The following is a 12,898-nucleotide window of genomic DNA, read 5'->3' on the forward strand; positions in this document are numbered from 1 at the left end:
GTATGTTTTCCTAGGTGGAAGCTGGCACCTCTAGGTAAGGGGGCGGAGGGACCCTGGCCTTCTTGGGGAGGAGCCCGCCCCTCCTTGTCACTTTTCGGCCACGCCCTCGGCGCCGCAGTCACGCCCCTGGGTGGACGGCCCCGCCCCTCCCTGCCCCGTGCTCGCCTCCTCCCTGAAGAGCGGCTCCACCCTCCCGCCAATTTAGCGCCTTCCCACCGCCTCTCGGCTTTGCCCTCGGGCTAAGTGGCCCCGCCCGTTGCGTAACCCGGCATCACTGGTCACGTGGTGCTCGGCAGAGGCGAGAGGGATCGGCGGCCATCGCTCCCGCCCGCACGGATGACTTCTGCTGAGTGAAGCGCACTGAGGCGTGATGGCGAGGTCCTAGGGAAAGGCACTGAGAGGCCCGGACGTCACCTCTAGTTGCCTTCGGCCTCCAGGCCCGGGCGCTCGTTTCTGCGTCGTTGCTAGGCAGCCGCGTCTGGGGCGGAAGCCGGGGCGGGCTAACGCGGAAGGGTCCGGTGCCAGCGAGGGGCTGTAACTGCGGAGGGTCAGGGTGCCGGGCAGAGGGCCATGGAGCAGTACTGCATCTTGGGGCGCATAGGGGAGGGTGCGCACGGCATCGTCTTCAAAGCCAAGCACGTGGAGGTGAGCATCCAGCCCTTCCTCTTCGGTTTCTTTGAGATCTCCCCGTCTTCCTGACCCATGCTTGGGCCATAGCTTCTGCCTCCCGGTAGTTCATCCTGGCGTGCGCCCGCCTCTTTTGCCCGCGGAGGGGAGGGCTTCCAAGTTGCGGCCAGCTACCAACGGCGCTTTCAGCGAATTCCCCTAGGAGCCTGGCGTGGATATCTGAGTTGTTTGCCCAGCTCTGCGCCGGTTGGCCCTGATTTCCCTCCAGCACGGGTTGGGGGGCGCGTTCCACCCCCACGAGGACCTCAGCCCTCGGCGTCGCACCCCTTTTCCCAGCTGGGACGGGCTGGTAGTGTCTGCGTTCTGTCCCAAACAGACTGGAGAGATCGTTGCCCTCAAGAAGGTGGCCCTGCGGCGGCTGGAGGATGGCATCCCCAACCAGGTCCTACGGGAGATCAAGGCCCTGCAGGAGATCGAAGACAGTCAGTATGTGAGTGGGGCTGGTGTTCTGAGGGGCTGTCCCACCCTCCTTGCTCACTCCCACTCTGAGGGCCTGCGGTCACTGTGTTTCCTTATTTGCATCCTCACCCCTCAACTCACTGCCTTTCTTGTCCACATTCATTCACCCAGTTATTTCATTCCTCACTCATTCCCTCTTGTTCACGCATTTATTTCTTGCCTACTTGTTCATTCATTGACTGACTTATCCTTTTTCTCAAATCATATAATGATTTCTAATGATAGTGATTATTGCCACCTGTTGAGCTCCTGTTACGTTCTGCAGGCTGGGTTAACTGCTTTATGTACACTGTCCTGAGTTTTCTCCTCCATACTGCAAGGCGGGTTTCAGGCTCTCCTTATCTCAGGCCAGGGCCTGCTCATGGGCACTCAGCTGGCTCAAGCTTGTCTGTGGAGGCTTTGGCCTGATTGCAGAATCAACATTTTAGCATTAGGGTCTCCCATAGGCTCTGCCCTCTGCTGGGCACTGGAGACATAGCCCCTAACCTGCTTTTGAGAACTGAAGTGTGGTAGGGGAGACAGACAAAGGCTACAGGGTCCACTTGGCGTGATTTGTATGTGACAGGCATGAAAGGGGCTGTGGGCGCATGGGGAGAGACACCTCCCACACCCAGGCTCATTGCGTGGTTTTCTCTCTTGTCCATGTCCTTCCTGAGTGGAGAATGTACCTAACTTCCTGGGGAGTGACAAGGCTAGGCCCACCCACCCAAGAGTAGGCAATACTCTGACTTGCTTCTTTTTTTTTTTTTTAATTTTATTTTATTTTTAAACTTTACATAATTGTATTAGTTTTGCCAAATATCAAAATGAATCCGCCACAGGTATACATGTGTTCCCCATCCTGAACCCTCCTCCCTCCTCCCTCCCCATACCATCCCTCTGAGTCGTCCCAGTGCACTAGCCCCAAGCATCCAGTATTGTGCATCGAACCTGGACTGGCATCTCGTTTCATACATGATATTTTACATGTTTCAATGCCATTGTCCCAAATCTTCCCACCCTCTCCCTCTCCCATAGAGTCCGTAAGACTGTTCTATACATCAGTGTCTCTTTTGCTGTCTGACTTGCTTCTTATTCTCTAGAGATGTCCATGATATTTTGGTGACAAAAGCATGTTTTAGAACTGCATGTGTCATCCTGGTTTTGTATAAGAATATTAAGTGTATGTATATATATATAGGCTTCCCAGGTGGCTAAGATGGTAAAGAATCTGCCTGAGATACCTGAGACCTGGGTTTGATCCCTGGGTCCGGAAGATCTGCTGGAGAAGGGCATGGCAACCCACTCCAGTATTCTTGCCTGGAGAATCCCATGGACAGAGAAGCCTGGTGGGCTACAGTCCATGGGTTCACAAAGAGTCAGACATGACTGAGCGACTAACACATACAACACACACACACACACACACACACACGTATGAATATGTGTCTGTGTGTACCACGTCTCTTGTAAAGTCTGGTGGGATAGACTCCTACTGTTGACTATAGGTGGTAGGATTTTACTTTTGCTGGGGTTTTTTGTTATAATTTTGTGTATTATCTGAATCTATGTTTGTCACAATTTGTAAAATGACTGTATGCTACCATCAAAATCAGAAAAACAGCACTATGGCCATTCTTGTTTTTTGAAGACAGTAAAAGGGCTTACAAACAGCTTGTGTGAGCTGGTTGGAGGGCCCATGGGAAGCTGGTGATACAGTCCCATGTCCTGTGTAGCAGGCCTGAAGGGTCTATCTTTAAAACACTGCAGGTATTCCCCTGGCCCAGGCCATCCTCACCTCTCATCAGAACTACTGCAACAGCTCCCCCTTCCCTCCTCCACCTTCCCTGCCACTACTCCCACTCCACAGTCAAAAACTGTAGATGAATCCACTCCCCAGCTTGAAAAGCTCCAGTGTCTTCTCTTCATTCTGAAAGAACTATCTCTATCTGCTCTGTCTCATGCCAGCCTCTTCATTCATTCAGCAAAATTTCTTCCATGTCTCTCCGAAAACAGCACTATCGAGACTCCAGGAGTATAGAACAGAGCAGCCTCCTTCCTGTTCTTGCCTTCGGGCCTTGTGTTTGCTGTCCCCCTGCCCCCAGCTCCTTCCCAGATCCCTATATAACAGACCTCGCCCCATCTGTTCTCTTCTGTTTTCATCAGAATACCCTATAGGTTTGTTAGTTTCTGTCATTTGTCCCCTCCTTGAGAACCCACTGGCCCTCCCTCCTGCTCATTGCTGTGCAGCCAGCCCTTGTGGGCCCTCGGTTTATATGGCATGTCTCCTGCGCCCAGTGCTGGGAGCTGCGATCACCTGTGTGGATGTGTTTCCAGATGACTTTCCAGTTCATGGGCTGGGTGGGGGATCAGACACTGCCCTACGTGGCCTTTCTTAGACCTCCTTTCCCCTGAGGGTTTGCTAGAACTAAATCACTTCAGTAGTGTCTGACTCTGCGACCTCATGGACTGTGACCCGCCAGGCTTCTTGTCCAGGGAATTCTCCAGGCAAGAATACTGGAGTGGGCCGCCATGTCCTCCTCCGGGGGATCTTCCCAACCCAGGGATCAAACCCACATCTCTTAGGTCTCTTGCATTGGCAGGCGGGTGTTTACTACAGGATTCCAGTAGGGACTTGCCTTCTTCTGGGAGAAGGGAGCGAGAGAGCACCCAGCTCCCTGATCCTGAGCTCAGGTCTCTTTTCAACTTCTCTGCCTGCCTGGTCCTCTGTTGGCGCAGGGGCTGGGGATCCGAGAGAACGTGAGCCATGAGAGTCTGGAGGCTGACGGGGTACCATTGCAGGTTGTACAGCTGAAGGCCGTGTTCCCACACGGCGCAGGCTTTGTGCTGGCCTTCGAGTTCATGCTGTCAGATCTGGCTGAGGTGGTGCGCCACACCCAGAGGCCACTGGCCCAGGCGCAGGTCAAGAGCTACTTACAGATGCTGCTCAAGGGTGTCGCCTTCTGCCATGCCAACAACATCGTGCATCGGGTCAGTACCACCATGGGCTGGGGTGGGCCTGTGGATGGCTGGGCTGGGAGTAGGCCAGCCCTTGATAAAGGGCATGGTTTGGGAGGGGACAGAACGGGCAGGGCCTGGGAACAAGTGACTGGAGTTGTGGCCCTGGAAGAGACCAGGTCCTGAGCTCACCCGGGTGCCCAGCCTGCCAAGCCCTCCTGTCCCGAGGTCCGCTAGAGGAACTGATGCTTCTTTTGGTGCCCTCAGGACCTGAAGCCAGCCAACCTGCTTATCAGTGCTTCAGGCCAGCTCAAGATAGCAGACTTTGGCCTGGCCCGGGTCTTTTCCCCAGATGGCAACCGCCTCTACACACACCAGGTGGCCACCAGGTAGGGAGGACCAGTTTCTGGGCAGGATATGGCAAAGGATAGGCCCCCAGCCTACCTACTGGGGAAGAGATGATTTTGGAAGAGATGTTCTGTCCAAACAAGTTCTACTGGGGCTGGTGTGAGGGTCAGGGTGACCTTCCAGGGCAGCTTCCTGACAGACCAGTGACCTACCTGTGACCCCGTGCCCTCCTCTCATAGGTGGTACCGAGCCCCCGAGCTCCTGTATGGTGCCCGCCAGTACGATCAAGGTGTTGACCTCTGGTGAGACTCCTATGGGCTAGACAAAGGGGGGATGTGGGTAGCTGAGTCACCTCTCCTCCTGGACATTGAGGTCTCTAAGCCATTTGGGGGTTTTCCCTGCTGTGAGCTCTAGGTTGCCTTGGGAGTGTCTCCTCTGGTTAGAGTATTTCTGAGGAGTTTGGAATCAGTGATCCTCCCCATGAGTTTTGAGCTGGGAGGGGTCAAGTGGGATTGGAGTGATTGTCCCTGTAGGAAGCTTCTGGGCTGAGGTTGGGAAGGCGGTCCGAGGCATGGGATGTCTAAGCCGGTATGCAGGGGATGACATCCCAGGATGTAATGTCCCTGAGTTATGCAGAGGCCTGGGTCCCTGGATATGAAGGCCCTGGACCTTTATTTGGAGTTGGATGCATGGCATCTCACTCTAGTATTCTTGCCTGGAGAATTCCAAGAACATAGGAGCTTTGTGGGCTACAGGCCATAGGATCTCAGAGTCAGACATGACTGGACTCACCTGGTAGCTCAGTTGGTAAAGAATCTGCCTGCAATGCAGGAGACCCTGGTTTGATTCCTGGGTCAGGAAGATCCCCTGGAGAAGGGATAGGCTACCCATTCCAGTATTCTTGGGCTTCCCTGGTGACTTAGATGATAAAGAATCCTCCTGCAGTGAGGGAGACCTGGGCTTGATCCCTGGGTTGGGAAGATCTCCTGGAGAAGGGAAAGGCTACCCACTCCAGTATTCTTGCCTGAAGAATTCCATGGGCAGAGGAGCCTGGCAGGCTACAATCCTTGGAGTTGCAAAGAATCAGACACGACTGAGCAACTTTCACTTCACAAGAGTTCGAGGTCTGGGGGCTGTTTTGGGGGTCTGTCCCAGAATGGGAGGGGGTTGCTGTGTGTCCCAGAGTATGAGGTTCTGAGACGTTCCCCAAACTGGGTTGATGTGTGTTTCAAAGTTGAGGCCTAAGACCTATTTAGAGAATGGGCTATGCTCTGTATTCTAGGCTTGAAGCTTTGGACTGTGTGAAGCTGGGGATCTGTAGGCTACTTTGTGGGTGTCTTGACCACAGAGGGAAGTGTGGGTGCTGGTGTGGGGAAACCTGTGTCCCTCGTGTGTGATCTCTGAGATGTTTGGCTTCTGTACCTGCAGGGCTGTGGGCTGCATCCTGGGGGAGCTGCTGAACGGGTCCCCCCTTTTCCCAGGAGAGAATGACATCGAACAGCTTTGTTGTGTGCTTCGAATCTTGGGCACCCCCAGTCCTCAAGTCTGGCCGGTTTGCAGGGGCCTACCATTTGGGGGGGGAGGGGGTGTCCTCTCTTCCCCCAGCAGCTCATAACTCCCCTGCCTTGCATCTTCTGTCTTCTGCCTCAAGGCCCCCACACCTCCTAGACCCTCCCAGACCTTGGTCCTGGCCCAGCATGGGATCTCCTCCATCCCTGATCTACTGGAGGGTGGAGGACCAGAGCCCAGCCCCTACCCCTTCCTGCTAATCCCCAGCACACACGCAGCCCTTACCAAGCTGGGCATGGAGCAGGCGCCTGAGATGTGCATGTGTTCACTCACATCATGCTGTGAGCGCATGATGTCATGAGTGATGTGGTGCGAGCAGGGGCAGGTGGATGGGGGCTCTGTGAGTGAATGGCAGCAGGTGGGTGACAGAAAGCAAGAACTGACTCCTGAGGGGGCTGACAGGGTGGGCGCCAGCCGTGATGAGCCCCCTTCTCCTCCAGGAGATCACTGAGCTGCCCGACTACAACAAGATCTCCTTTAAGGAGCAGGCACCTGTGCCCCTGGAGGAGGTGCTGCCCGATGCCTCTCCCCAGGCCTTGGACCTGCTAGGGCGGTTCCTCCTCTACCCACCACAACAGCGCATCTCTGCCTCCCAGGTAGGAAGACGCCCATTGCCCTGACCCTCCTTGTTCATGCCCCTGTGACCCAGCAGGTTGAGGTCCTCAGAACCTGTGATGGGCTGGGAACAGCACCCCTGGAGACAGGGGGCATGGAGAAGGCGTACCTCTCTTGAGCAGACCCTTGAGAGGCAGCAGGTGGCTAGGAGTGGCCATATTAAAAGGGCATGCCCACCTCGCTGAAGAGTGCATCTCGCTTCTTCATCCCTTCATTCCTTCAAGAAGAATTTACTAGCATCTGGCACATGCCCAGCATTGTCTTGGGTCCTGATCCCGCGTGAACAGACGTGACTTGTTCCTCTGGGCTCTCCACCCTGTGGTGGGGCAGGGCAGCCAGTCTGTGGGCATCAAGGGGAGGGATGTTGGGACTGACTCTGGGGTCATGCAGGTCTTCTGGAGAAGGGCGGGGGGAGTGGGGCGGGTCTGTCATCCCAAGAGAAATGATGAGCAGAGGCCTGGAGAGGAGGACCCAGAAGGGGTTGTGGCTGTAGGTGAGGGAGGAGGGGAGAACCATGGGCTGATGGCTTATGGAGTCAGGCCTCTGTTACATGTACCTGTCCATCTGGCCTCATGGCAGCCTCACTTCCCTGCCCTTGGAGCAAGCAGTGTGTGTTTACATACACCCCTATGAGCTCCAATGTCAGCAATGCCTTTAGGATGTACTGAAGCCAACCGAGGCTTCCCAGGTAGCGTTAGTGATAAAGAATCTACCTGCCAGTGCAGGAGACATTAAAAAAAAAAAAATGCAGGTTCGATCCCTGGGTCAGGAAGATCCTCTGGAGAAGGGAATGGTACCTCACTCCATTATTCTTGCCTGGGAAATCCTAAGGACAGAGGAGCCTGGTGGGCAAAGAGTTGGACATGCCTGAAGCGACTTAGCACGCGTGCACAAAGCCAGCCGACCACTTCTCAGCCCCCCGCTGCTGCCTCCAGTCTAAGTGCCTCCTGCCTCCCTGCAAGTCCCCAATTGCTTCCCAGAGTTTGCTTCTCCTCCTCCCATTCGATCTCTCCTCCACCCGGCAGAGAGAGGGACCTTGTCCAGGCAGGCTGTCACATCTTCCCCTGCAGGGCTGTCTCCTCAGCTGAGAAGCCCAGGTCCTAGTGACCCACAGGCATCACACACGTGGGGCCGTCACATTTGTGACCCTGCAGCTCCCTTCCCCTTGCTCACTCCCTGGGACCCCAGGCCTCCTCCAGGTCCTAAGGTCTGTGCACTTCTGTCCCAGAGCCTCACTCATTCAGCTTCCAGATCTCTGCTCAAGTGCTACCTCTCGGGGCCTACCCTCCCGTTCTTCAGGCCTGCAGCTGCCCTAGTTTTCCTTGTCCATGCTCTGACTTTCTTTTTCCCACAGCACCAATCATCTGGTGCGCTGTTTATCTTACTTTACCTTGTTATCGCCCCCTGTGCTGTGCTGTGCTTAGTCGCTCAGTCGTGTCCAACCCCTGACTATATGGAAGACTTGAAGGCAGAGCTCTTTGTTAGTTCACTGCTACATCTCCTGTCTTTGGAGCAGTGCTGAAACAGTGAACACTCAGAGCTGTTGGGATCATCTTGAATGGAGAATGCATGAATGAGAAAATTTCTTCCAGGGTATTCTCGGGTATTCACATCCCCTGCTGCCCCCCAGAGGGAAGTGAGCTGAACCTGGAAGGCTGCAGTGACCGGTTTCCTTTTGCTGTCTCTTGCTTGCTCCCCTCAGGCCCTCCTGCACCACTACTTCTTCACAGCTCCCCTGCCTGTCCACCCCTCGGAGCTGCCGATCCCCCAGCGCCCAGGGGGACCTGCCCCAAAGGCCCACCCAGGACCCCCCCATGTCCATGACTTCCACGTGGACCGGCCTCTCGAGGAGTCACTGTTGAACCCGGAGCTGATTCGGCCTTTCATCCCAGAGGGCTGAGATGCAGGGCCAGGCCCAGTTGGCTTGTCCCCCCAACTTCCTGCCCCTCCCAAGGACAACCCAAGCCACTCGTTCTTTTGCTCCAGCCTGATTTCAACCACAGTGGCCCTGGTCCTGGCCAGACGATGAGGCCATCCAGCCCCAGCAGAGGGCGCCCTCAACCTGTGCTGTCAGCTTCCAATTTTGTGTGCTGCCGAGGGATCCATCAGGAGGGGGCAGTGAGCTCCACTACCATGCCTGCCATCATCAGGGATTGTCCCAGTAGAACCATCCAAGGGAGCACTGAGTTTAAGATGTCCTCATGTTGGAAACCCAAGTGAGAAGGAAAGTTTGGTTTGATTTTTTTCTCAGACATTAAACACTAGTTCAATTTTGAGATTTATTATAAAAACCCTGAGTAGTTCTATGTGACGTAAGCCCCTCTTCCGTAGTTCATATAGAGAGAAGTGGCTGAGGTGGCATCATCTCTTGGCCCTTGTTTCTGCTCACTTGGAAAGTGGCCCCACTCATGGCTACTTTATAGTCTTGGGGGCTTCCTAGGTTCTTCATGTAACAGAGCTCCCATTTAGAGGTAAGGTGGCAGAAGTCAAGGGCCAGGGATGGCTCAAGTGGGGGACCCGGTAGTGACCCTCCACACCTTAAACTGGTTTACCAGCATCACCCTCAGGATAAGGGTAGGCTGGGATCAAATGAACCTCTTCACTCAGAGATATCTTGCAAATAAGAGACATTCCTGGAATTCACTTGTTAATTCAGTAAATACCAAAACAATCCAAACTTGCTCTTGTCTTTCTTATTTAATAACTTGGTAAGCCAATTCTAAAATATATATGTGGAAATGAAAAGGTTAAGAGGAGGGAGAAGAAGAAAAGGAGAAAAGCAATAAAAGGATTTACCGTATCAGATACCAAGACATAGGGTATAGTAAATAAGACAATGTGCTGTTTGTTCATGGATAGATTAAAAACAGACAAGTGAGAGAAACTAGTATTTTAAGAGAAACTTAAAATACTAGCAGTATGTTATTCAAAATATACATTTTGTCCTCATATGTATAAACTTCTGCAAGCGCTGAGGTTACAGAGGTGACTAACTGCCACCATCACTGCCCTCTAGGCTCTTTGAGGGTAAAATACAGTAAACTCAGTTGTTGTTTGCAGGGATAAGTTTAAGTGTCTCATGTGACTTTAAAGGTGTTTTAAGCATCTAGTCTCTGCCTGTTTGTCCAGCCACATCTGAAGACTAAGCTTCAGTCTAGCTCAATTTCTGGTATCTCTCACCTCCATATGAATGTGGGTCTGGACCCAAACCCTGATCACTGACACTCAGCCAGTTCTGCTCACAAAGACTCTATAAACCTTACCCCCACCCCCAACACAGACCCTAGCCTTGACCTTGAGCCTTACATTTAACCTGACCCTATTACCCTGACCCTGGTACATACCCTCACTCTCACCTTCCCTTAGTTCTTTGGCAGCCCCTTCTCCATCCCCCCGCACCCCCCCCACCCCACCACTGGCTTGGCTTTGATCTTAGCATTGACTCTGACCCTCATCCAAACTCTGACCTCATTTGACCTAGAACTTAACCTTGTCTTTGAACTTGGCTCTCCTTTTCACCTTAACCATGACTGTCTAACTGGTATTTATCTTTGTTTCTCATGTTGACCCTGGGATCGAACTTGGGTCTCCTGCATTGCAGGCAGATACTTTACTGTCTGAGCCACTGTACTCAAGCTGAAACTGAAACTAGTCTGCACCCCATACCTGATCATGACTCTGGTTCTGACACTCATCTTGCCATAGACTCACACTTGGCTGACACCACTGACACCCTAATCCCATCATGACCTTGAACTTGACCTAGACCTTAACTCTAAAATTGAACTTCAGGGTGACATAGCCCTTCATGATTATGATGACTCTGATCCTCAGCCTGATCATCACCTCCATCTTGACCTATTCTCACGTTGAAACTTAAGCCTGATTTTTACTACAAGCCAAACGCTGACCCTCTGTGGTAAGCAGACTAATGTTCCCTTTAAAATGCCCATGTCCTAAGCTATGAATATGCTGTTTTACACACACAAGGGATTTTGCAAATGTAATTAAAGGAGTGAGATGTAAAGAGTGTCCTGGATTATGCAGATTGGGCCAATGTAATGGGGGGAGGGGAGGGAGAGTTGGAGGAAAACTTAATTCCTGCCAGCAGGAGTAGAAATGGAACCCCACCTTGACTTTTAATTGACCTTGACTTTCATGCTCACCTTGACACTAACATTATCCTCACATTGACCTTGACCCTGAATCCAACACTAATTCTGAACATCAACCTCACCCTCAACTTGACCCTGAATCCTACTCTGAAATGGCCATGCACTGTCAACCTGAACCCAACTTTTACTTTCATCCCCAAAATACCATCTTTCTTATCCTGACATTCATCCTCTCACTGACCCTCTGCAATGGAGGCACAACTTGATCTTGACTTTCACACTGATCTCAAACTTGAACTGGATCTTGAACCTAACCCTGAATCTAAAATTTCCCTCACACTGATCTTGTCCTTGAACCTGATTCCAATGACACAACCCTGACCTTTTTCTTATCTTAACCCTTAACCTGACATAGAATTTTACCTTGAACTGGACACTCACCCCAATTTCTGATCTTCATCAATCTGTCCCTGATCTTACCCTCATCCTGACTGTGACCCTAACTGCTCTGACACTGAGCTAGATCATGATCCTCACCCTTACACTAACTCTGATCTTTGGTATGGTCATGACCAAGTCCAGAGTGAGCTCCGGGGTCAGGGCCAAGGCAGGGGTCATGACAAAGGAGACACTTAGGTGAGGGCCAGTGCCAGGGTAAGAGGGAGGCTGGGGGTCTCTGTGAAGGTGATTGTGAAGGCAAGAGTCATGGCTAGGGCAAAAGTCAGGGTGAAGGAATGTTAGGGTGTGTCAGGATCAAGTGAGGGTAAGAATAGGGGTGGGGTAGATGTCAGATGCTAATGAGGTCAAGCGCGATGATTAGGGTGAGGCTGAAGAAAAGGTACAAGGTCTGGATAAGGGCCAGCACCAGGGCAAGGGCTCAGGAGGTACTTGGTGCAGGGGCACCACAAGTTCCAGTGTAAGGGTCAGTGCAAGGGCGAAGGTCAGAACGAGGATGAATGTCAGTATAAGAGGGTGAGCGAGGTTCTGGGCTACTGTCAGGACAAGAGCAAGTGCCAAGGGGAAGCTCAAAAGCCAGATGAAGACTAACAGAAGCGGATCCGGCGTGCTATTACTGTAAGGAGCAACAGCACCGCTGCTCGGCAAGAATTATGCCAGCCGGGCGGAAGCCGGCGGGCTGGGCGGGGCGCGGCCTGCGGAAAGAGGTTCAGCTTGAGGGGCGGAGCTCGGCCGTGGGGGGCGGAAGCACAGCGAAGGCGTGGCCCAACCCGGCGTCCTGGGCGGCGGGCGCCATGGAACCGCAGTTGGGTTTGCATGAACTGTTGCACGTCTTTTCCTTCTTGGAGGCTCGCGACCTGCTGTGCGCCGCCCAAGTGGACAAGGTAGTGAGTCCCGTCCCAGGTGGGAGGCAGGGCTGGGCTCATGGTCTCTGGCGTGTCCACGGTTGGTCCGTTCCCTCTAGGCCTCAGTTTCCCAAATCTGGGAGGGAGCGTGCGGCGGTCCTGAATCCGCCCGGAATTAGCAGAGGACGCTCGTGGCCCCCGGGGTGATGACCTCCTCAGCGTTTTAAGGGGTCGCTCAGAAAGCCTGTTACTCCTCCGTCCCTCCATCTGTCTAGAGTGTGTCCAGAGCTCCTGTTGGGTTGACCTGCGCTGGGTACCTGTGAACAGAGTTCACCCCAAGATTGACTTAGAGATCCCGCCTCTTCTGGAATGTTCTGAAAGTTCCCTTATGGGGCCTGCCCGGAAATCCTTGCTCTCCCTGTGAGTGGCACCTCCTCCTGCAGACTCGGGCTACCCCTTCTCAGCCAGTCGAACTCTCATTCTGGCTGTGTTCCCTAAGTGCCTGTTGAATGTGGTAGTCTGGTCTGCGCTTCTGCGCATGTTACACGTGTTCTGAGCGCTTTCTCCTCTGTGCGCTCCATCAGCACAGCTGTAACCACATGATCGTACAGTGTTATTTGTTAAATATCTGCTCCTCACCCCCCACCCCCACTAGACTCATTTCTAAGAGTGGGGAACTTGTTTCTTGCATCACTGTGTATAAAATCACTGTATAATCATTGTGTGTATACACTCAGTATATGGCTTGATATTTAATTGTTGTTCAGTCATGCCAAGTCGTGTCTCACTCTTTACGACCCCATGGACTGCAACACGCCAGGCATCTCTGTTGCTGACCATCTCCCAGAGTTTGCCTGAATTCATGTC

At 53.0% G+C, this 12,898-nt stretch overlaps 2 protein-coding genes across 5 annotated transcripts in view; both read left to right on the forward strand.

Moving 5' to 3' along the window:
• Window positions 1-211: 211 nt before the first annotated feature.
• On the forward strand, window positions 212-9,292 carry CDK20 (cyclin dependent kinase 20). Its single transcript, XM_061426335.1, has 8 exons — window positions 212-645; window positions 1,004-1,117; window positions 3,928-4,116; window positions 4,351-4,472; window positions 4,671-4,733; window positions 5,860-5,983; window positions 6,441-6,596; window positions 8,318-9,292. The coding sequence occupies exons 1-8, from the start codon at window positions 571-573 to the stop codon at window positions 8,513-8,515; spliced, it is 1,041 nt and encodes a 346-aa protein (XP_061282319.1). The 5' UTR covers window positions 212-570; the 3' UTR covers window positions 8,516-9,292.
• A 2,532-nt stretch (window positions 9,293-11,824) lies between these two features.
• FBXW12 (F-box and WD repeat domain containing 12) overlaps window positions 11,825-12,898 on the forward strand; it is a 34,374-nt gene continuing 33,300 nt past the window's right edge. For 3 of the 4 annotated variants that reach the window (XR_009738174.1, XR_009738173.1, XM_061426333.1), the window contains exon 1: window positions 11,825-12,070. Coding sequence is in view for 2 of the 4 variants with exons in the window: in XM_061426333.1 (XP_061282317.1) it covers window positions 11,840-12,070 (231 nt within the window). In the remaining 2 variants the exon portion in view is untranslated. The remainder of the gene's footprint in view (window positions 12,071-12,898) is intronic. The other variant, XM_061426334.1, reaches the window with a different exon arrangement.

This window comes from Bos javanicus, chromosome 8 (assembly GCF_032452875.1).
Source record: "Bos javanicus breed banteng chromosome 8, ARS-OSU_banteng_1.0, whole genome shotgun sequence".
In the NCBI taxonomy this organism is placed as follows: domain Eukaryota; kingdom Metazoa; phylum Chordata; class Mammalia; order Artiodactyla; family Bovidae; genus Bos; species Bos javanicus.